General features: G+C 52.7%; 1 protein-coding gene across 2 annotated transcripts in view; it reads left to right on the top strand.

The window, feature by feature from the left end:
- ANXA6 (annexin A6) overlaps positions 1 to 23,650 on the top strand; it is a 48,649-nt gene that overhangs the window by 13,282 nt on the left and 11,717 nt on the right. For both annotated transcript variants that reach the window (XM_027077405.2, XM_027077411.2), the window contains exons 3-20: positions 2,263 to 2,353; positions 3,055 to 3,149; positions 3,697 to 3,810; positions 4,870 to 4,960; positions 5,892 to 5,971; positions 8,065 to 8,121; positions 8,813 to 8,906; positions 9,337 to 9,432; positions 10,564 to 10,622; positions 11,707 to 11,829; positions 12,907 to 12,965; positions 14,307 to 14,385; positions 16,004 to 16,085; positions 17,321 to 17,415; positions 18,050 to 18,163; positions 20,311 to 20,401; positions 21,119 to 21,198; positions 21,985 to 22,038. In XM_027077405.2, the coding sequence (XP_026933206.1) occupies positions 2,263 to 2,353; positions 3,055 to 3,149; positions 3,697 to 3,810; positions 4,870 to 4,960; positions 5,892 to 5,971; positions 8,065 to 8,121; positions 8,813 to 8,906; positions 9,337 to 9,432; positions 10,564 to 10,622; positions 11,707 to 11,829; positions 12,907 to 12,965; positions 14,307 to 14,385; positions 16,004 to 16,085; positions 17,321 to 17,415; positions 18,050 to 18,163; positions 20,311 to 20,401; positions 21,119 to 21,198; positions 21,985 to 22,038 (1,554 nt within the window). The remainder of the gene's footprint in view (positions 1 to 2,262; positions 2,354 to 3,054; positions 3,150 to 3,696; positions 3,811 to 4,869; positions 4,961 to 5,891; positions 5,972 to 8,064; positions 8,122 to 8,812; positions 8,907 to 9,336; positions 9,433 to 10,563; positions 10,623 to 11,706; positions 11,830 to 12,906; positions 12,966 to 14,306; positions 14,386 to 16,003; positions 16,086 to 17,320; positions 17,416 to 18,049; positions 18,164 to 20,310; positions 20,402 to 21,118; positions 21,199 to 21,984; positions 22,039 to 23,650) is intronic.

Genomic DNA, 23,650 nt, shown 5'->3' on the forward strand with positions numbered 1-23,650 from the left:
ATACATGGGAAATTGGCCTTGCTCCTCACCAAGCCTGTCTTGAAGGGAACATTTTGATCGAGCTTCCTGTCTGTCATTAGATGTCCCTTCCCCCAAGACATCCCTTCCCCCATGATGGCAGTACCTCATCTTTTGTTTGCAGCCCTGTCCTCAACACCGCACAGGGTAAAGGTGCAGGAACAGCAACAGGGGAGAGGGTCCTCGGCTTGCTGCCGCGACCCGTGCCCTCCCACCTTCTCCTCTTCTCCTTCTTTGGTCCCATGGTCTTGGCAACTTTGGGCGTCTGCACTGAGCGCTGAAGAACCTGGGCCGCCTCCCTGAATGTTCTTGCTTGCCCTTGTGCCTGGGACTTTTCCATGCTGTTTCCTGTGCCAAGCCTTCCCCCTCTCTGCTTTTCCCGTCCCCCGCCCCCAGTCCTTGGGGCCGCTCTGTCACTCCTCCTTTAGGGCTCATTTTAGAACTCACCTCCAGGAAGTCTTCTTGGATTTGCTCAGAATATATTCACAGTCATTCATCCATCCTCATGCCTATCCATCCAGGAAACAGATATTCAGTGAGTACTTAGTTGTGCCAGGCTCTGTGCTAGGTGCTGGGAATGCTCAGTGAGCAAAACACACACTGCTAGGGCTTTCTCAAGGGACTGTGTCTTTTCTGGTCCCAGGATTTGGCGTGTGTTACTAACTCTCCTTCTCTGCCCAGGGGTGTGATCAGGTTGCAGGGGATTCACGGGTGGCGGGAAGAAGGCCGTGTCCCTTTTCCGGTCACCGGCCCCGTCAGAACTTTAAATAGCAACCCTGTGCCCGCGCATGCATACCTCAGAGGGGCAGCATCTGCAAACAAACCAAGGGGGCGTCCACACAGCTGGCCAGGTCCTTCAGGGTGGGCCCTGGGGGTGCAGGAGGCTGTCAGAGGCTCATTTTTGCCTTTGCTTCTTACTCCTTTTTCTTTTAATTAAAAGTTTTTTAACATTTATTTATTTTTGAGAGTGGGGATGGGGCAGAGAGAGGATGTGAAGCAGGCTCAGCGCTGTGATCGTGGAGCCCGAGGCATGGCTCAAACCCATGAACCCTGAGATCATGACCTGAGCCAAAATTAAGTCAGTCTCTTCACCAGCTGAGCTACCCAGGCGCCCCTGCTTCTTATTCCATTAAGGCATGGTGTTTGTGCACCCTTAACCCTTGCACAAAGCCTTTCCTGGTTCCCTCCCTTAGCAGGAACCGGCCTCCACTGTCTTCCCAAATTGCTGTGCCTCTGTCCTAGCGTATTTATTACGAGCTCTGTGCTGATTTGTATGCATGTCTCTCTTCTGGGTCCAAAGCTCATGAAAGACAGGGTCAGGTGTTCTTTCTCCCCGAATCTTCAGCCCTTAACGTTGGCCCTGGCCCAGGCTTAAGTGCCCTGTCACCATGCCGTGTGCTCAGTGCCTTGGGCTGTGGCATCCCCAGCTCTCCCAGTTCTCGGCCACTCTCCTGGCCCCATACTTCTCTGGGGCCATCTAGCTGACCCACATCTGACTTCTCTGTGAACCAGCCCATTGTGCATTCAAGTTCGATGTCTAAGATCCTCTGGCTCTGCCTCTCCTCCCTTTCACCCCAAGGACCCAGCCAGCTTGTCCTCAGATGCCAGTTGCCAGCTCAGCTTACTGGGCCCAGAAGGGCGGCACCTTGTCTTGGCATCGATTCTGAGGGTGGCTCTGGGCTTCCCTTGGGCCATGACCTCCCCCTCAGAAGCTGGCAGCTGCAAGGTTTCTAGAGCTGGAGAGCAGAGGGGAACAGACCAGAGATCTGGGGTCTGTGGGATCCCCAGCAAGAGGCTTTCCTTCTTTGGGCTTGGTTTGTTTTTGTGATAACAGATCATCTTAAGTGCTCCTACGAGTTGGAAACACATGAGTGGAGGCAAAAGGGCCTTATAAACTGTAAAGTGCTGTAAAAATAGGCAGAGCTCTCGTTACTCTTGTAGGGATCATCTCTACCCCTTGCAATCAGCCTGGCTTTTCTCCCTCCTGGATTCTGTTGTGCAGTACTGTGGGCTCAATGGAGCCACCCTCCCATGGGGAAATGGCACTGTCCTTGGGGACAGGCTGTGGCAGGAGGTGTAGGGAGAGTCGTCCCTACCCTTGCCCAGGCTTTCTGTGGCCAGCGCTTAATTTCAGAGGAAGGGAACTCAGCCTAGACTCTGACTGTGCCCGGGCTTGAGAGTGTGACCTGGGGTTGGGGCTGGGAACTCAAGGTCAGCAGTTTACGTTCCTTTCTCTCTCCACAGGGCACCAAATACCGGGGCTCCATTCATGACTTCCCAGACTTTGACCCCAGCCGGGACGCCGAGGCTCTGTACACGGCCATGAAGGGGTTTGGTGGGTGCTCAGCTACCAGCAGGGGAGCCCTAGGAAGGGGAGCTTGGGGACGTTCCCACATGTGGGCACAGCCCACGCCCCTGCTGGGGGCAAGGGGGCCAGTGAAATGTTGAGATGTGCTCACTGATCCTTTTGTCTCCTCTTTGTATTATTCTTCATAATTTTATAATGAACTATTCCAGACCAACCAAAAGGTCTAAATAATAGAAGCTTCACCCACCAGCCTGCCACCCACCTTGAGGAATTGCACTTGCTTCCTCGTAGAGTTGAAACCTCCTTGATAGGTCTGCTCCTGAAACATCACTCCTGCCTTTCCTCTTGGGGGTAACCACTACCCTGAACTTGGTGCTGGTTATTCTCTTTTATTTTTCTCGTTGTTGAAGGAACCCTGTCTTGGGTGTTAGGACACCTGGGTTTTTCTAAGCCAGGTCTCACTGTAAAAGCTTGGATGAGACCTTGTTCCTCTCTGGACCTCAGTTTCATCATGGGTCTGATGAGGGGGCTGGATCACAGGTCCTCCGAGCTCAGAGACTGTGGGCGCTGTGATCCTTCTCAGTAGGGGCTTGACGGGTCCCCATAGATCCTCCCCCACCCATACCACTGCCTCATGAAGGCTGGTCCTGAAGACTGCAGGGAGTAGCCCTGGTGGGCTTCCTGGAGGCAGGTTGGGGTAGGGTAACAGGTGCCCTCCTGTCTTCCAGGCAGTGACAAGGAGGCCATATTGGAGCTAATCACTTCTCGGAGCAACAGGCAGAGGCAAGAGATCTGCCAGAGCTACAAGTCCCTCTATGGCAAGGTAACCACGGCAACTGGAGGGCAGGTGGGGTGGGGCTGGGGAGCTGACTTCATATGCCTGTGTGTTCATTCAGGGTCTTTCCTCTTTTATTCCAGCTCAGCCTCTGTGCTGACCGTTCTGCCTTCCTTTCTCTTCAGCCACAGATACATCTCCAACACTTGCTACATGCTTGGGCACTGTGCTCGGTGTTAGGGCTACACAGGGGAAGGAGACCTGTGAGGTGTCAGCACTGTGGATTCACAGATAGTGGGAGACACACCCAGTAAACAAGTAAACAGACAATGCTGGGGAAGAGACACGGTGCCATGGACTTGAATCCTGCACCGCCATTTGCTAGCTGCATGATTTGGGGCAAGTTACCCGACGTCTCTAAGCCCGTGTCTTAGGGTTGATGATAGCACACGCCTCCAAAAGTGACAATTCCATGTGCTTACGTAGCCTGGTGCCTTACAGAGTAGATGCTCATTAAATATGATTCTTATCATAAGTGCTCCTCCCCTTCCTCCTCCGTCTCGTCCTCCCTCCCTTCCCCTGACCCTCAACACAGGACCTCATTGCTGACTTGAAGTATGAGCTGACGGGGAAGTTTGAACGACTGATTGTGGGTCTCATGAGGCCACTTGCCTATTGCGATGCCAAAGAAATTAAAGATGCCATCTCGGTAAGAAGCGTGGGTCTGTGTATGTGTGTTGCAGGCGGGGGTGTGATTAGTGGGAGGATTCTGGTCCTTGCAGCACGTACTCCATCAGCCCTGTACCCGCCAGCAGGGTGCCCTGCTGCAGGAGACAGCTTGCTCAAACCCCACCCCAGAGGGGTGCCACAGTCTCCTCCAGATGGACAGAGTGGGACAGATGTCGGTGGGAGGCAGATCTCGTCAGGCGGGCCCTTGGCCCGGGCCCCAACCCAGCAGCTTACAGCCCCGAGGAAGCAGGATACAGGGACGTGAAGACAAATTACGCTCAATACCCAAAGGCCAGGAGAATACTAAAGGAGGTCAGGAGGGCAGGCCCAGGGTGACTTGAGGGGGCGTCACAGAAAATGAGAGATCAAGTTGTGCCCAGAAGCCTGGGGAGGATTTGGTTGATTGGAGTGAGAAGGTCCTTCCGGGCCGGGTAAGAAACGTCAGGAGCGGTGGCGGAGGTGTGTTCAGGATGGGAGGGGCAGCTCGGTGTGGTCGAAGGAGCGGGTAGCCCCCCAGCAAGCAGGGAAGGATCAAAGGTACACCCTTAAGTGCACCTGGCACTTTACAGTGTGTAAAGCGCTGTCATCTTTGCCTCGGATGAGCTATCCAGCATGAACGCACTTCATATATTGGTGAGTTCAGCGATGTGAGAGATGGCCTTCAATGTCCTGAGGAGTTTGGCAGAGCACCTGGCGTCTTTTCCATTTTACAGACGGGAAAACCGAGGCCCAGAAAGACAGTTTCTTAATGAGAGGTCACAAAGCAAGCTGCTGGCAGAGGCAGGACTAGAATCAATGTCTTTTGATGCTCAGGGCAGCAAGCGGCTCCAGTCTGGTGACCAAGAGCTATGGTAGGACCACCCTGACATTCCCTGCTGGGAACGTCATAGCTCTGGCCACTCCAGGAACCCAGCCCATGGCCGGTGGTGGCCTCCCATCCCAGCCCTGGCGCCTGTGTCCCTTGTCTTCTCCGGGGCATCGGCACTGACCAGAAGTGCCCAGCCCCGACGCCTGTGTCCCTTCCCTTCTCTTCTCCCAGGGCATCGGCACTGACGAGAAGTGCCTCATTGAGATCTTGGCTTCTCGGACCAATGAGCAGATCCACCAGCTGGTGGCAGCATACAAAGATGGTGAGATGGGCCGAAGGGGCCGTTCAGCACTTTCAGATAAGCAGTGAGGGTAATTGCAAGGGTGGGGCCCTAAGACTCTCCATCCACCTGCTTTCCTCCTTCCCTCTGATCTGTCCATCATCTCACCCGCTCATAAATAGCTGCCCTGTGCAGCACTGCTCTAGGTTCTCAGGATATGGTGGGAGGGCAAACCCCATGTCATCCTTGCCCCCTAGAATTCGCAGACTAACAAGGTGACAAGGGATACAGACGAGACACAGGTAAACACGGTGATGACACATTGTGGTTAAGTGTTAGGAAGGAAACAAGGTAACAAGAATCAGACTTTAATTGGGGAGGACCTGCTCCAGACAAGTGGTCAGGGAAAGCGTGTCTTGGGAGGAAATGAGAAAGAAGGAACCTGTTGTGGAAGGAGTGGGGAGAAGATCCTGCAGGCAAAGGGAAAAGCAAGTCCAAAGGCCCTGGGGCAGAATTAATTCTGGTAGCCGGTGTGAGGCCAGAAGGGTCGAGAGCAGGACAGGGTCACATGGGGCCTTGCAGGCCAAGAGGAGGCAGTGTTTTATTCCAAGATTAGTGGGAAGCAGGGGAGCTCATGATCAGAGAGGGCTTCAAGAGTCACCTTTGTTGCTGTGGATTGGAGGGCGAGGGGAGCAGAAGCAGGAGGGAACAGTTAGAAGGCTGTAGCCACCGTCCAGGTGAGCAGCCATGGTACCCTGGGTAGATGGCACAGGTGGGGATAAGGGAAGTGGGCAGATGCCATCTCAGTGTGTCAGGGTCAGTACAAAGCACTGTGAAAGATACATCCTGGGTCTTTCCACGGCCATCATGGAGACTAGGTTTTGGGATTTGTAACAAATATCTGATCGTCTTGGATAATGGATCCCTGAGGTCTCATGGGGATGGGACTAGAACTTGTGTTCCTTCCCTGCAGCCTACGAGCGAGACCTGGAGGCTGACATCATTGGCGACACCTCTGGCCACTTCCAGAAGATGCTCGTGGTCCTGCTCCAGGTTGGTCTACGTGGGGGCCCTCCCTGGAGCTCTCTACCAGAGTGCGGGCAGAGGGCTGTGGGCACCTTCGGCCTGTTGCCCCAGACAGGGTGGTCTGTGAGGGGCTCCTCGGTGGCTCCTCAGGTATAAAGTCCTCGTAAGCTGTGGCCGCTCCCTCCCCCCAGCTGCCCTTTTATCCTCGAATTTGAGATGGGTTCTCTCTGGCTCATGTGGGTATAGAATCTGAGCATCCAGGGAACTGCTCTGTTGTCCTCGGTTTATAGACGCGAGAAGACGACCCGCATTTCTCTGTCTCACGTCCCTTCTCTTTTGTGCCCAGGAATATTCTCTCCTATGGCCTTCCTCTCCCCACCCTCTCTCTCGCCCCTCCCACTCCTCTCCAGGCCTCTCTCCTGCCATTGTTTTCCCAGCCGTGTTTGACACGGCTGGCACGTCCCTGTGTCGCCAGCAGAGATGTGGCCTTTCTGGGGCTGCCTGCATTGCATCTCCCACAGCCAACCCCCACCACCCCTGCCTCCCACCCACGAGTACTTAAAAAGGGACCATGAAGAGGCTGCAGACGGTGTCCACAGCCCACTTCAATCTGCCAAGTTTTTTTTTTTTCTGTTGGTTTTCCCATACAATGTGTTTAAAAAGTTTTTTTAAATGTTTATTCATTTTGAGAGAGGGAGAGAGAGTGGGAGGGGCAGAGAGAGAGGGAGACACAGAATCCGAAGCAGGTTGCAGGCTCTCAGCTGTCAGCACAGAGCCCGATGAGGGGCTCAAACTCAACGGACTGTGAGATCATGACCTGAGCTGAAGTCGGACGCTCAACCGACTGGGCCACCCAGGCGCCCCCACAATGTGTTTTTTAAAAAAAAAATGCTTTGAGTTAGTTGCTAACATTTAAAAATAGGGAGCTTTTGCTCAAAAGCCAGATTTCTACATTCTTTTGAATAACTGAAAGTTCTGGCAACAGCAGGCTTGTGTTCTCTGTGACGGCAGGGGGCTAGAAAACATGTCCCGCTCCACTGCCCCACCTTCACCTGCCTGGCTGCCCGGAAGTCTCTGTGACCACAGGCTCTGTGGGGACAGGTATTGTGAAGTTTGAAGCCCAGCTCCAAGGACCAAACTTTTAGGAAGTTTTATATAGAAATTCAGCCACTTCTTTGTTTCTTTCACCTCGTCCCTTCCCGTAACACATTCTACCACGGCTGCCACCAGGCTTTTTCTCCATTGCCATAGCAATCCGTATCCCATATGAAGCAGCTGGGGAACGGTCAGGGACATCAGGAGTAGGAAAGTGTGACCTTTGCCCCCATGTTCAAAGCCACTTATTCTGGAGAGGAGAGCTCCAACTCCTCCCCAGCATCTAACAGCCGGTGTGCAGTGTCGCGGCATGGATTGTAAATGAGGGTGCTCTGTCTTCTTAAGCTCAGTCCCCAAGAGAAGCAAGGGCTTTGGGATCCTGAGATGCACAATCCAGGGGGGAAGAGGAGTTAAGCAGTAGGTCTGACCTGTGCCCACGTAACTAAGATGTCCAGTAAGGCTGGGCCCTGTCCCCTGGGAGTATTGTCCTTTTTCGGATGGGACACAGAGCATGGGCAGAGCAGCAGAAGCACCAGTAGGATTTGGTGCCTTCACTGCTTGTGAGCTCGGATCTCAGGGTCCAAGTCTCAGATCCTCACTGGTGAGGTCTTTGGGTTAAGTTATGGGAGCCCTCAGTAGAACGCAGACGTGCAGACTCTTTACCCCTGCAGTATCATTGTTGGAGGGCATCGTGAGCCATACCGGGACTTGTGTGGGGTCCTGTTCTCAGTACAGGCCCTTGCTTGCTCTGGGATGGGACACCTGGAGGGACCTTGGTCATTGCCCAGACTCTCCTCTTCCATCCCAGCTCTGAGGATAAAGGGAAAAGCCAGTGGGCAGGACCCTACGATTCCCTTTCACCGAGTAGGTGCTTTGGCTTTGATGAAGTGGCAGCCGTAAGTTACTGCTCCAGGACACTTCTGGGCCACCACCCTCCCTGTTTCCACCCCTGGCATCCAGGCCTTCCCCTCCCCACCATCCCTGGCTCTGGTATTTGAACCTCATGTCCCCATGTCTCTGCCCAGGGAACCAGGGAGGCGGACGATGTGGTGAGCGAGGATTTGGTGCAGCAGGATGTCCAGGTAAACCAGCACCAAGGGAGGCACAGCAAGGGAGCCCCAAGAGCGGGGAGGTTGGGGATCCGGGGAAGGGTCCCAGGTGAAGCAATGTGCATGAAACACCAGAAATAACCAGTTCACGGCCAGCATTTTTGTAGCACGTTGTTGAAGAAAGGATTTATTATCTTTCAAAGGCACACAATGTATACAAAGTTGGTAAGATATATTTTGGAGCTTTTGTCATTCATTCATTCATTTGTTCAGTTAATTAATATTTATTGAACACGTACTATGTGTCAGACACTCGGCGAAGCACTGGGGAATCACTAGTGAACAAAATCAGACAGTGTTGGGAGAGACAGGCATACAAACACCTTCTCTATAGATATATCATTACATATATATCATTATAATACACAGTGGAGCAAAGCTATAGAGAAGCAGAAAACTGTAGGAGCCTAGAAGTGGGAAGGAGGGGAGGAAAGAGAACTCTGCTTTGGGGACATCAGGAAGTACTTTGAGAACAAATGGGACATTTACTCTGGGGCTTGAAGGTTGAGTAGGAGTTCCCCCAGAAAGAGAAGAAGGTATACAGGTGTATGCAAAGGTCCTGAGGCTACCAATTACTGGTATGATCAGGGATCCAGCAGCAGTTGATTGGCTTGGCCAGGGAGTTCTCTCCTCTTTCAATGAAGTCCTTCCTCTTTCCTTTCAGGACCTGTACGAGGCAGGGGAACTGAAATGGGGAACAGATGAAGCCCAGTTCATTTACATTTTGGGAAATCGCAGCAAGCAGCATCTTCGTTTGGGTAAGTTCCAGAGAAGAAAGACCTACAGCTGGTCCCTTAGGGTTGTGCCTGGAATTCCATTCTTTTTTCCTTTTCTCCTAATAGAGCACGATAGCTACTTCATCTACAACTCAAGTACTAGTCCCAGTTTTATTAGATGGTGGTCTGTATAGTCCCTCAGCAAAGTCCTTAACAGGACGCTCAACCTTTCCTTCTGAGTACCAATCCTGTCCTCATGCTGGAGTGAAGTATATGTAGTCTCACCTCATACACGGCATGAGTGCACAGTGGCTGGTGGTGTGCCAGGCCTCCTGCCAGCTAGCTCCTCAGATACCAGCCCTACCTTCATGTTGGGCACTCTAGTCCTGGCCACAGCGCCCTCCCCTCCTGAGGTCTTGGGTTCTTCTCAGTGTTATGGGAAACTCTCAACATCCTTGTCTCTCTGACTCAGTGTTTGATGAGTATCTAAAGACCACGGGGAAGCCGATTGAAGCCAGCATCCGAGGGGAGCTGTCCGGGGACTTTGAGAAGCTGATGCTGGCTGTGGGTACGTCCTGACCTTGCATTCCTAGGGGCTTTGCTGGATTCTGGGATTCTGGCCCAGGAACAGGGGGCCAAGAATGAAAAAGGGGGGTTATGTGGTATGGAGGCAGGAAGGAGAAAGTCGGATGGGTGATGGATTCTGAAGGCTGGCCAGAGCACATGGAGGCAGGGAGGGGAGCCTCAGGCCCGGACTTCCTGCCACTCCGTCCCCCAGTGTGTGTGGGAGGGTGAGAGAGAGCGCTGACCCTGGGGAAATAACCAGCGGGAGAGCGGACTTGGCATAGAGCATATACGGTGTGCTGGGCGCTGCACTGAGTGTTTAATCTTGAAGAAAGACCCAGGAGTAGGCATTACCTCCATTTCACAAATGAGGAAACCACATCTCACAGAGGCTGTGTCACTTGCCAGAGAGTGGTTTTGTAATGACTTGGGGGGTACTCTGAGCATGGGGCGTGCCAGGAGCTGGCTAGTTGGTGGTGGAGTCAGGGTTCAAACCCAGGGGCTTCTCCCAGATCTGCCGTTGACTTGGAGCAAGTCACTGTCCTCTCTGGGTGTCAGTGTCCTCATCTGATAAATGGGGGCAGGGAGGATGGACTGCCTGACCCAGAGGCCCTTAGAAGCTGGACATTGCAGGAGTCGCTATGTCTGCACCTAGGGTAGGTAGTATGTGCATTTGGGGGCGGGGGAGCTGTATCCCCAGGCTATCCTCTTGCACAGAGCTGCCCCTACCAAGTCTGTTTCAGGCAGTCAGCCTCTAGCCTGCCCTGTCAGCAAGATCCAAAGTGATGTAGCTGCCAGTACCTCTCTGCAGCGGAGGCTAAAGAAACATCTTTCCCAGTTCCACCCCAGATGCTCCCCCCCCCCCCGACCTGGCTCAGTTTGCCTGCAAAACCCCAGAGGACTAGAAAGATGAAGTGGGTTTTTGAGATGCACATCCCGCGTTTCAACAGCCCCTATTTCCTGATTTCGTTATGCTCTGGGTTTGCGTTAAAAGTGGGTGGGGCCTCAGGTTATCAGGAGCCTGGTTCTTCCTGGGTTTGCACTTGGGAGTCCCCAGGCAGTAAAAACAAAGAGTGGGTCAGGCCACCCTGACCCGGAGACCGCCAGAATAACTCTGCCTCTTCCCTCTTCTCAGTGAAGTGTATCCGGAGCACCCCAGAGTATTTTGCTGAAAGGCTATTCAAGGCCATGAAGGTGTGTGGTGGGGTTGGTGGGAACCAGCTGGGGTGGGGGTGGGGGGGGTCTATACCCATCCCCATGGGACTGTAGAGATTCTTTGACAAGTCTTTGGGGCCCACTGGCCAAGGAGCCCTCAGGGGATTGGCCACAGGAGAGAGTGATGGGCACTCTTCCCAGGTGAGCTCCCGAACCTCGGATGCTGTCCGGTTATACACCTTCCCACCCAAATACCTACTCTAACTTCCTGATTGACCACAGGGTGTCATGACAGCCTGCACATGATCCGTCAGCCAGATGGGCTGGAAACCCACACTCTGAAAAAAATCTTAATTAACCAGAATGACTAATTAACCAGTGTACGTAGGCTAGACCACTCTGGAAGATACTTGTTCTTGTCTGCTAAGGCTCGTGGTGTTTATCCCAGTGACCCAGCAATTCTACTCTGGATGTGTACCTGAGAACAGTGATTCCCACGAGTTTGTGCAGAGGACACACAGCAACTGATGACAATTCCATAGCACAACAGGGTACATGAATGTAGTCATTTGTGGCCAGATGCCACAGACCCAAGGCCCCGGGAACTGAGGCCTTCCCGGCCCTGTGTGTCCAGCCCACAAGGGCAAGTGAACTGTAGCCTGTTCACTGTCTTTCATTGTGCCAGAGTAAAGCCTGGCAGCTCAGCCGGGGAGAGATGGCTCCTGTGTGCATGCATTCATGAGACTGTTCGTGGCAGTACTGGCCATATTAGGAAAGAATGAGAAACAACCCAGTGTCCGTCAGGAGTACCAGGAAAAATGAATGGACAGTGGTGTATTTACATAGTTCCGAGACGTACAGACCTAAACAGTATATGCTTAGAGTTGCAAAGCTATGGTAAAATGATAAGGAAAACCAAGAATGGGGCTGATGTTTGAATGGGGAGGGAACATCGAAGCAGGAGGGACACGTGGGGAGCTTCAGGGAGAATGGCAATATTTTGCTTCGTTTGTTCTTCCTTTTAATGTCTCATCATGACCATGGTATTTTCACCTAAGCTGGGGGCTGTTTGCACTTGAGCCTCCGCTCACATCCCTGTCCCCCAAACCCATTTGTTTTCCAGGGCCTGGGGACCCGGGACAACACCCTGATCCGCATCATGGTCTCCCGTAGTGAGCTAGACATGCTGGACATTCGGGAGATATTCCGGACCAAGTACGAAAAGTCCCTGTATAGCATGATCAAGGTGAGCGGAGCTAACGGGGGGTACGGAGAGGAGCAGAGGGCTCGAGAGCCACTCCCAGGAGAAAAGAGCTGTCCCAGAGAGCTAGGAGTCTCTTGGGGATTCCAGGAGCCCCTGCCTCGTGGCGCATTCAGGGAATGGAAAGCAATTTGATAGAGAAGCAAGCGTCTGGTGGTACTTGAGTCCCAAAGCTCCAGAGGAAGGCAGGACTGGGTCAGGAAGGGCATGCAGGCTGAATTAAGGGTGAGGACTCTATCCCAAAGGCAGGAGAGGTCAGGCTCCAAGGGGGAGAACGCTTGGCCCCAGGCCAGGTGATTTGTAATGACTGGGGGGGTCTAGCCCATGAGACTTGGCCAAGAGACAGAGAGAGAGAGCTGGGTTGTTTCCGTTTTGTGGACGAGTGAGATCAAGCTTTTATGAGGTCCAGCTACGTTCCCCAAAGTATATTTCCAAAGAGGAGTTTTATAGGTATTACGTGCAAAAATGTGCCATGAGAAATGTTTGGAAAAAACTAGTTTAAGTAAAGATAAGCACGTTGGTTTATTTCAGAACTTCTCACGGCCTTTACCATGTCAAGTCCCGTTATGAAGCTCCGGGAGGGATATAAAATAGGCTACATCTATTTGTTCGGTTTTGGCATTTCCCGGTGTTTTTGCTCATAGAGCCCTATTTTCTTGGAGTATTTCAGTTGGAAGGGCTGGGCTGGGGATTATCTGGGGATAGTGGGGCTTTGGGGCCGGCTTTCACCGGCTTGGGAGAGCAGCGAGCATCTTCACGTTCAGTGAAATCTGCTGATGGCTCGAAAGCATCCCTTGTTGGAAGTATTTACACCACAGAAATTGGCAGTTGTTACAAATCGGGGCTTTTTTGCTTTTGTTCCCAGAGACTAGGTTGTTAAATACGTGCCAGCATTACCACTGTTTGGTGGTCTTAGCCACCACCCCCGGACAGGGGGAGAGTCGGGGCTGCTATGAATAAATGTTCAGCCTTCCCCTATCCGGGCCTGTGTAGAACCTTCCCTCCTAGTCCGAGGGGAGCCCAGGAGTGAGTGAGAGGTAACCTTTGTCTCTTTCTCCCCAGAACGATACCTCTGGCGAGTACAAGAGGGCTCTGCTGAAGCTATGTGGGGGTGACGATGAGTAAGTGTCTCCTTGGCCCCAGGCTGGAGGGAGTGGCCTCGGGGGGTGGCAGGCCTGGACTCCCCAGCCCTCATCCTGATGGATGGATGGATTGGATGAGCTTGGGGCTTCCTCGGTGCCGGGAACAGCGCACAGGTGAAAGTCTGTCTGTGTGTGTGAACGTGAATGTACTCTCCCAGACGTGGAGATGTCTGCTCTTGTGACCTTGGAAAGTCAGTCTGGGGGTGTGGACTGGAAGCCAGAATGTGAGGGTCCAGGCCCTGCTACTTCATAGCTGCCTTTCTGTTTCATCAGCTGTTAAATGGAAAACACACAGGTGCCTGCTCTGCATACTCATTTGTTCATCGTACTTGTGACAAGTACCCTCTGTGAGCAGGCATTGCGGGGAAGGACCGGTGAGGCCCACAGCCCGGCGACGTACACAGACCAGTGCAGGGTGGTCTCGGGATGGGGAAAGTATACATGTCTATGAATGCACAGATCAGGGCACTAGCCCATCCTGGGGGAGGCTCCTGGAGGTAATGAGGCAGAGAGGCCCAAGGTGGAAAGTGAGGAAGAGGAGGAGGTGAAGACAGGGTCTGAAGGAGAGTGGGTGGAGGAAAGGCCTAGTGATGTGCAGGGGTAGCCTGGTTCGTTTCTGTAACCGAGGCCACACTTTTGCAGAGTGCCAGGGAAGAGAAGAGGCTGAGAGGTGGGTGGGACCTGTGGGCCTCCTCCTGGCATAGGAACCTCTCCCCGGGGTGGTGGGAGCCATTGAAGAGATTAAGTTGGGCTTGACTTGACCAGATTTGTGTGCTAGGAAGGGAGCTGTAGGTACTCTGATTTTCCCTCCCAGGGCTTATAAGGATCCAGTTAAGTAAGGAATAGGAGAACCTCCTGTTAACCTCTGACAAGTGCCTTGGGGGTTGATTTCAGTTCAACAGACATTTACTGAGCCCTTGATATACCCAGGTGCTTTATAGGAGGCGATAAAGAGGTGACACGGCCATAAGCTGGCCATGGACTTGTTTGAAAGGGGAGACTTGGACAGAAATCACTCAAGTTATAAGGAAGAAAGGGGAGGTCAGAGGATTTGAGAAATCCCATCCCGCTGGGAACTTGGGGCCAGGAAGGCTGCTGGGCAGAACCAGCATTGCAGGGGGTCTCAAGAGAGGGTAGAAGGTTTTCAGAAATGGGGGAGAGGACTCTGAATGGATGAGGCTAGAGAGAAGGTGGAGCCAAACAGATTTACTTAAAGCCTGTGTCGGCGTATGTGTGTGTACGTGGCTGTGTGTTGTGTGTGTGGAGCCTTGCCCACGATGACGTTCCCTCCCGTCCTCTCCCCAACCCCCTCCATTCCAGTGCTGCTGGCCAGTTCTTCCCGGAGGCAGCGCAGGTGGCCTATCAGATGTGGGAGCTTAGTGCAGTGGCCCGAGTAGAGGTCAGACCCTCCCCACCTCCTGCTTGACCTCTTGACCACAAGCTTGGACTCTTCTGCTCGCACCTTCCTGCTGCTCTGTTTGGCACCCAGCCGCCCCCTGGTGGCCAACCTGAGACATTGGTTTCCCACATCTGAAGCTTCCTTGTCTTCTAGGAGTGATGAGTTTCTGGTGTGGGCATCTGATTCCTGCATTAACTTCTAACACACTGGGAAGCGTTGTGGCCCACTAACTACTAACAGGGCTTGCTGAATGGAGACATGTCTGGTTGTGTGGAGAGGCCTGTCTCATCCTGGGGCAGACAGTTGGCCTTTGGAGGCATGAAAACAGAACAGAGGGGCACCCGGAGGGGCACAGGACGATTTGAGGTTGTTCTGACCACCCGGAGACCCAAGGTCCACAGAAGTACTTGGGGCAAACCGTTCCAGGCCCTGGTAACACTTGGTCCACATGAAAACGTTTGGAACCTTACAATCTGTTACTCACTTACCAAGCCCCCTCTTTCTGGGCCTCTGTCTCCATGTTTAGAATGAGGTGTTAGACACAGCAAGCTCAGTGCCTTCCCAGGGCTCTTGAGCTCTGATGCTCTAGAACAGCATTTCCCAAATTACAAGGCAAGAGCTGTCATTGCAGGTGACCTTAAATTATATAAGAAATGAATTAGTGTGGAGGTGGGGAGCCTCCGCGGCATTAAATAAGACTGAACCTCACGGAGTGAGAGTGTTACTCCTTTTTGATTTCATCAACGCAACTCATTTTGTCAGAGAGGCCCCATTGGGTGCCATGCTCCCCAGCTTTCCTTTTTCACAAAACTTAGAGAGCCGGCTTCAAGTTCAGAGCTTTTGGCAAGCAACGGCGTCTCGTTAAATTTGGTGATGTTTGACAACATCGTGGCTTTCTCTTTCTTACATTTATTTTCATGGCTTATCATCTGTTTATGGCACATCATATCAATTTCCTCTTCATGAGAGCGGTGTAAAGTTATTTTCATTCATTCAGCAAATATTTTTTGAGTGCTTACTTCTGTTGTGGATACTTCGGATATCTCCAAGAACAAAATGAACAAAACTCCTTGCCCTTTAGGAGTATTTCAATGTACTTAAAAGTGAACGCATTTAAGTAAAACAGAAAAGTTGAATTACATAAAAATATGAAGAAATAACCTAGGATGTATGCAAATATGACATCAGGAACCTCACTTAGGAGTGACTGAAATTTGGGAGATTCTGTTCTGGTATTTCAGGATATTTTGGTTGCCTTTTCACAGGGAGGGACTCTTGAAGAGGCAGGAGGGCCTTGGGGACAGGGCACAGTTCTAAGGGACTGGGGAGGCCCCAGTGGAGCTAGGACAGAGCTGACTTCCTGGGGCAGGAAGCTGGCCACTTTTCCCTTGACCAGCACTTGCCCTGCTCCCAGGCCTGGGTCTGTCTCTCCTCCTCTCTCTTTCTCAGCTGTAGGGCAGGGGCCTGTCTGCTGTGCCGTCACCCCTGCCTCTCTCCCCTCAAGCTGCTTGGTTTGGGGCTCGTGGGGAAAGCCTCCCTTCCCTTGCATGCTCCTCTAGTGGCTTGGCCCCCAGGGGGGCCTGCAGGCACCTGCTGAGTCTCTTTCTGCTTCTTGCAGCTGAAGGGAACTGTGCGTCCAGCCGATAACTTCAACCCTGATGCAGATGCCAAAGCGCTGCGGAAGGCCATGAAGGGACTTGGTAAGGGGACACGAAGGGGGCAGGCTGGCCTCTGGGGCAGCGGGCACGGCAGGTTTGGCAGCAGGCCAGGCAGGAGTAAGAGCTCAGGCCTCAAAGGAGGGTCCATAGAATGAGGCAAATTTTAACATAAGTCTCTAACCTCCAGAGGAGACTCCTGGCTCCCTGAGTATAGGGAGCAGGGGAGTGAGGAGGTTTGTAAGGAACTTGGCACAAGCCCTTTCTAGTGCAGAAGAAAGTACGAGGTTATAAAGCCTGGGTTCTCCCACTGGCTTTGCCTTAGACTCACTCTGTAACTTTAGGCAAGTCCTTCAACCCCTCCAAGTGTCCACCCCCTCCCCACCATGTGTAAAAGAAGAGATGTGGACCCATTGATCCAAGAGTCCCAGTTCTGGGCTGAGAGCGCCCTCTGCTGGTTATCACATCGCATTCTCCATTTGGTGGGAAGAACCACTCTGGACAGATGCCCTGTTCTCAGAAAGGCCAGCAGGCACAGAGCATCCAGAATCTGGCTACTGTCGTCCTTTCTCCCCCCAGTCCGTCTAATGGCACCTCCCAGGGGCCTTGGCTTAAGTTCTCTCCCTTCTGGGCCTCATCTTCATTTGTTTCCTGGGAATGATAATATCTACCGAGCACAGCTAGGACTGTAAGATGACAGGTATAAAAGCACTTGTGAAAGGTAGAGTCCTGTGCCACGTCTGAGGTCCAAGGCATTAATCTGAGAGGCTGGAGGTGGTATCCTGATGTCTCCCAGAGTCAACTTGCTGTGGTTAGAAGGACTTGGGCTCCAGTTTCCAGGGAGTTGAAGAGGAGGGACACGGGGTCCCCGTGGGATTTAGATTGCCAGGCTAGAAGGATCCCCTAGTAACTACTCTGGGCTCTTCAGGGGATAGGTGTGGAAATTGAGCCTCAGAAAGGGGCCAGGACCTGCTCAGCCGTTGCCAGAACCAGGGCTGGAACTTGGAGGCCCTGCCTCTCAACCCAGGGTTCCCTGCTCCTCTGGGGGTCTTTTTCTCAGCCAATGAGCAGACAGATGGAAGTGCCAGGAGGAACCTTGGGGCAGTCAGTGGCTTGGGCCAGAGGCAGGCTTCCTGCAGGTGCTCAGGGGCCCTAGGCAGGCTTCTACCCTGCCTAAGATTGGGACAGCCCATCCGTGGGGGGACGTGGGGGGACGTGGGGGGACGTGGGGAAGCTGGGCCACGGGCCTCCCTCTGAGCCGTGTGGCTTTGGTGATTCAGGAACTGATGAGGACACCATCATCGACATCATCACGCACCGCAGCAACGCCCAGCGGCAGCAGATCCGCCAGACCTTCAAGTCACACTTTGGCCGGGTGAGGCTTCAGCCGGGGGCCCGGGGCCCGAACCCTCCCTCCTCCCAGGGGCGTGGCCTGTCACTGCCAGCTCTGCACAGTTGGGCACCTGGGTCTTCATGGCACTGGGGCTCCTGTGGCTCCCTGTGGCTCCCGTGTTCTTGGAGTATCTCCCACATCGGTTTCAGGCTGCCTGCAACACATTCTCTCCATCCCCCGCTTCCTTGTGATCAGTACCTGGGGGCAGAGATGAAGGACATGAGTTGTTTTCATGTAGCATTTTCTGGATCTCGGAGCTCCAGAGGCTTCAAGGCCCCAAGGCTGAGCGTCAGTGATTATTGTGCCTTGGTGTCATGCTGGTGACTTTCCCCCGGGATGGAAACGATGTCCTTTGGCATGTCCCTTTCCTTGCCCGCCTCCTTGCCTCCAAGGAGAGTGGGTCTTCCTGCTGGTTTTTTTTTTTTTTTTATCCCGCCCTCTTTAGCGTCCTCTAAATAGTAAACAAAGACAAACAGCAGCAAAGACAGACACAGTCTCCCTCTATCCCCTGCATTCACATGGAGCCCCCATTTCCTCATTCCATATCTCCTCCCTATCCTGGGTCACATGTGAGCAAGTGCTGATGTTGGCGTGACCTCAGCCCTGCCTTTTGTAGGACTTGATGGCTGACCTGAAGTCGGAGATCTCTGGAGACCTGGCGAGGCTGATTCTGGGGCTCATGATGCCACCGGCCCATTACGATGCCAAGCAGTTGAAGAAGGCCATGGAGGTATGGTGTGGGCATCGACGGGATGGGGTCTAGTCTGCAGGTGGTAGGGGGACACAGGTGCTCCTCACAAGCCCAAATGGCTTGGCTGTAGCTCCTTGGCAGAGCCCTTCCCACGCCCGGTTCAAACTAGCATGAACACCAAAGGGGGTGTTGGCTCCTATAACTGAAAGGGTAGAGGCCTCCCATCTGGTTTTAGACATGGCTGAGTCCAGGGACTCAAATAATGGTATGTGGCCTCTTATCTCTGCCCAACTTGGTTGTCTATCCTCTGTGGTAGCTTCACTCTCAGAGACCGTTTCTCCTCGTCATAGACAGTAGGACGGCTGGTGTCTGTCCTACCAGCTAGCACCTCTGTTCCTTCTTCCTAGGCGTTCCGCCAAAATCTTGGCTTCTACTCTGGTTGATGCAAGTGAGGTCACATGCCCAGTGATCGGTGGTGTCACTGGGATCTCAGGGAGCAGTAGAGGAAGCAGAATGGATCTGAAAGGAAAACAACAGCAGTTGGATTCTGTATTCTAGTCCGGCCTCGCCACTAACTTACTGTGTGATGTTGGGCCACTTGCACTAAGTTTCCATGCCTTCAGCTGTGAAATGGGAGCAGTCATCCCTGCCCTTCAGACATTAGAGTGGGTCAAGCAAGGTCATGGGCATGGAGGGCACTATTAACTCTGAAGACCTGCCCTTGTGATTGGTTAGCAAGAAAGGGCATTATGTCCTGGCGCAGCTGTTTCTGTAGCTGCTTTTCTTCCCGAGGCAGCAGCCATACCCGGGACTGGTCTCCTTTCTAGGAGCATCCAGTAACCTGTCCCTGGCTCCATATACTAGCTCAGCTGCTTGTCTCAACCCACAAGGCAAGGCTTTTACTTTGTCCCCGTTTTACAAGTGAGGAAACTCATGTTCAGAGGCCAAATTACTTGATCAAAGTCACAGCATTATGAAATCACAGGGCGGGGATTCAGAACAACTCTGTCTGACTCTAGAGCCTGACCCAACAACCACATGAAACCACTAGGGCTTTTGGCCCGTTGAGGATTAAGAGAAGAAAACAGACATTCCCTGGGCAAAGCAAATTGAGATTATTGTCCATTTAAAATGCCCCGACAAAAAAGCAAATGATTTGAGAACACGGAGTTTAGAAGTTGAAGGGACCAGTGAGCTAACCTGACCTAACGCTTGCCATTCCCACAGTTTACAAATGGGAAACTGAGGGAGGCCCAGCACATCTGTGAGCTCAGGGAAGGGAAGGGTGGGGCTAGACCCTGGGTGTTAGGATGCTCTGAGGATCAGGCTGTCTTCCCCACATGCTTGCTTTTAATAAAGAGCCTGTTAAGGTCTCAGTCAGCCTCAGTCTGCTTGAGGTCAGAGAACCCACGGACTGGCCGACCAGCAGGCAGTAACCTCCAAGGGCGGTGAACGCGCCTTACTTTTTTTTTTTTTATAGTTGTGGCTGCAGCAGCTTGTTCAGTGACTGGCACATTGCAGGTGTTTAACAGATATTTAAATCTATTGATCGATCTGTCTTATTCACCTCCTTCACTTCCCCCAAAGTGGGGACCTTTGAGTAGCACATCCCCCCAAGCCACCTTAATCCAGAGGGCCTAATGTATCTGTCCATAGATCACTCATCAAATCCAAATATAAACAAATACGGCATGTTTTTTTCCTTAAAGCACAAAAATTTCTTCTTCTGGCAAAATAAGATGTGAGAAAATACAGAGCAAAAAAAGAAGAAACTAGAAATCACCTGTGAGCCTTCGCCCACCCAGAGACCATAATCACTATTATACTGTGATGCATTACTTCTAATTCTTTTTATACCCTTATGTATAAATATTTATAGTCAGAGACATATGTGTATATGCCTTTTTATATGCACATACCCATATACCACATACTCTTTTCTTTTAAATTTTTGGCCCAAAGCACTTCTCGTGGAAGGTTCTGGAAATCTTGACAAGCTGGCATGTTCCATCGTGATTGTGCTATCTCTGGTCTGGGGGTAAGGAGAAAATCCAGGAAGGCTTGGTGGTCTGTGTGATTGCCTCCTGGGTGGTTTCTTGGACCAGGGACCTCCTTGGCCGGGGCCCCTCAGGACTCTGATGGGGGTCAGGGCTGTGGCTTAAGTGTTCTTCATCTTCACATTCTAGGGAGCTGGCACAGATGAAAAGGCTCTCATCGAAATCCTCGCTACTCGGACCAATGCGGAAATCCGGGCCATCTGTGAGGCCTATAAGGAAGGTGAGTGTGGGAAGCCTTGGGCCCAGTGCCACTCGGAGGTGGTGGAAGAAGAGTGACCTCTCCAGCTCTGACGTCACCCCACTGCTCTGCCCCATCTCCCCTCGCTCAGGCACGAGGCAGTGATAAGCCCCTGGGTGTGCCCAGCCCTGTGTCTGAGGAAAGGGTGCCCCAGGCAGAGAGTCGCAGCTCCACGAAGGCCTGGAGGAAACAGTGAGAGGAGAGAATGTCCAGGCCTCTGGGGGACAGGAGGGCAGCGTCCTGGGTGGGCGGCCTGTGCAGTCACTCCGAGCCCTCATTCAGAAGGCCTGTGCTTGGTCACAATATTATTTTAAAGAATCTTGAGTACCCATCAAAAACGTTTAAACTTTCCCCTTATAAGCGGCTTTAAAGCGTTAGACCTTTTGAGCAGGGGAGTGACACGGCCTGAGCCCTGCTCGTGGGTCTGACACCTGTCCTGCAGGAGGGAAGACAGGGAGGCTATGAAGCAGGAGAGGCAGGATTCCCAGAGTCCTCAGTTGAGACAGGGGGAGGGAGGTGATGGACTGGGGGCATCAGCGTCGCGATCCACAGTTCCGTGGCTGGAGGCTCCCAAGAACCAACCACAAACTCCTTCATCCCCACCACTCCTGCCAGTGCGCTCTGGCTCAAGTCTGAGGTTCTAGAAGCAGCCCCCCATCCTTGCCCAACAGCTGCCCACACACCCTCTCTCTGTCTCAGACTATCACAAGTCCCTTGAGGATGCTCTGAGCTCAGATACGTCTGGACACTTCAAGAGGATCCTCATCTCTCTGGCCACGGTGAGTGAGTTCACGCCCCCCCCCCCCCCCCCGGGGGCCTGGGACGATAGCAGGGAGCTAGGAGCCCAGTCCTGATGAAGAAAGGGTGTCTTCCCCACCCACGTGCCTTCTCAGTCCCACTGCTGAGACCATGACTGCCTCATGTAAGGCCTTCTCCCACTGTTCACTTTCTTTTTTTTTTTTTTAAAGTTTATTTATTTAGAGAGAGAGAGCACACAAGCAGAAGAGGGGCAGAGAGAGAGGGAGAGAGAGAATCCCAGGTAGGCTCTGCACTGTTAGTTCAGAGGCTGACGTGTGGCTTGATCCCATGAACTTTGAGATCATGACCTGAGCCACCAAGAGCCAGACACTTAACTGATTGAGCCACCCAGGAACCCCTCACTGTTCAGTTTTCAAAGCTGGCTTGGTGCCACCTTCTCCCAGCAGGCCCTCCCCAGTGACCCTCAGCCCAGCTTTTTGGGCCCCCCGCTCATAGGGCAGAGCCACGTGGGTGACCTGCATATGACCCACAAGCTTCCTTCACCATCGCCTGACTTCCTGCAACCCAGTCGCCAGGCCCCGACACACAGCACTGCAAGCTCATTATGTCCGAGTCGCCCTGAGCTAAGTGCCTTCAGATTTAACGTTCACAACAGCCTCGCTCTGAGGGCAGGATTATTGCCCCCATGTGAAAGCTGATAGAAAGGGTTCGGAGAGCCAGAGTAGCTGAGCCAACATCCTGTGGCCGCTGAGGGGCAAAGAGGGTGGATGTGTGGGGACTGATCTTTCTCGCTGGTCCTGCTGCAGGGGAACCGTGAGGAGGGAGGAGAAGACCGGGACCAGGCCCGGGAAGATGCCCAGGTGAGAACCCCCCAAGCGGCTCTAGCTGACATCCGTCCGTGCCAGGCCCTGGCTGTCTGGGATTGGGGAAGGCCCCTGGCAGGGACATGGCTGACTTAGTTGGTGGATATTTAGACTCATGGACCCCTTGCACCTCTCTACCCCTTAGAAGCAAGACTTTGAGTGTTTTCACAACTTCCAGAAAGATTCTCACGACTGTGGTGCTGGTCCTACTGGCATTTCCTGGGTGAAGAGTAGGCTGAGAGCCCTCAGACCTTCAGAGCTGAGAGGGACTTATAGATCATCCGGGTCAAACTCCTCATGTTACAGTGGGAAAATGGAGGCCCAGGGAGGATGAATAACTTCTGAAAGTCACACAGCAAATCAATGGCCCAGGTAGAATTGACCCAGAGGGAGCAGGTCCAGAAGCTTGCTGGGAAGGGGCCCTGAGTGCTAATGGTCTCGAGTTTATTATTTATGAAATGGAACCAAGATTGAAGGAAGTGTCCTGGGAAAACCTAGAAAATGAGTTCATCCGGGGCTGGGATCTTTGTCCTGCTCACTGATGTATCCAAAGTGGCACATGGTCAGAACTCAGTAAATATTTAATATTAAATGAATAATGGAGTCAAGGGTTCCCTTAGGTCTCTTAGCTGCTCTGCTTCTGTCCTGCTCCTTAGGCTGGGGCGCGTGAGGTCTGGAGGCTGGACAACCCCAAATCCATCATCCCTGAGAGTCCTTATGGTTGGGCAGTCCCTTCTGAGGCCATGTGCACTGTCCCCACTCACCTGTGCCTTGCTCCCAGTACCCTCTGGCCTGACCCAGGTCCAGGCGTTGGGCACAGACACCACAGACTGGGATCTGGCCCCGCTTCCTTTACAGTTGGTGGGTTAAAAAGAACCCTGATGGATTGGGGGTGGAGGCACCAGCTCCAACCCCTGCTCCACCAACAGAGAAGTGGGGAGTGTTATACCAGCATCTGAGCTGTGAGAATCCTTAGCTATAACCCAACGGTTACGAAACTATAAAATGCATACCAATACAAAGCATGATGCTAAGACTGTTTTATACTTTATCATATTCCCTTTTTTACGGGAGGAAAATGAAGCTCCTATCCAAGGGTTTGGTTTCTAAGTGGCTGTGGTGTGACTTGAATCCAGGCCTGCCTGACTCCAAAGTTTATGCTAATACAGGACCCAGTATGGCAATTTCCCTGCAGCTTCCAGACCAGGTGGCTGCTGCTTTCCAGTTGTGCGGCCCCTGGTTTGGGATGCAGGTGTCAGAAGCTGCAGGGCTCTGTTTAAATGTGGTTTTCCAGCTGCATGTGGGCGTATTTATGGGGGCTAACCTGGGAACCCAGCCCCTGGGGCGGCCTGTTGAGGCCACATTTCATTCGCTTATTCAACATATGTGTATTAAGTACTACTACGAACAGTCTCATTGTGCCCTTGAGGGTGTTTGAACGTGGCTTCCTCCTTAGAGCTCACCCCAAATCCATCCTCCACCCTGAAATTCATCCTCTAGGGAATGAGTCCACCTGGGGCCTACCTATGGGGCTGTGCTTCCAGTTGTGGCCAGCAGGGGACAGTGGTGGGCCACACTGGCTAACAGTGCAAGGACGAAGGGGTGAGAG

This window comes from Acinonyx jubatus, chromosome A1 (assembly GCF_027475565.1).
Source record: "Acinonyx jubatus isolate Ajub_Pintada_27869175 chromosome A1, VMU_Ajub_asm_v1.0, whole genome shotgun sequence".
Classification (NCBI taxonomy): domain Eukaryota; kingdom Metazoa; phylum Chordata; class Mammalia; order Carnivora; family Felidae; genus Acinonyx; species Acinonyx jubatus.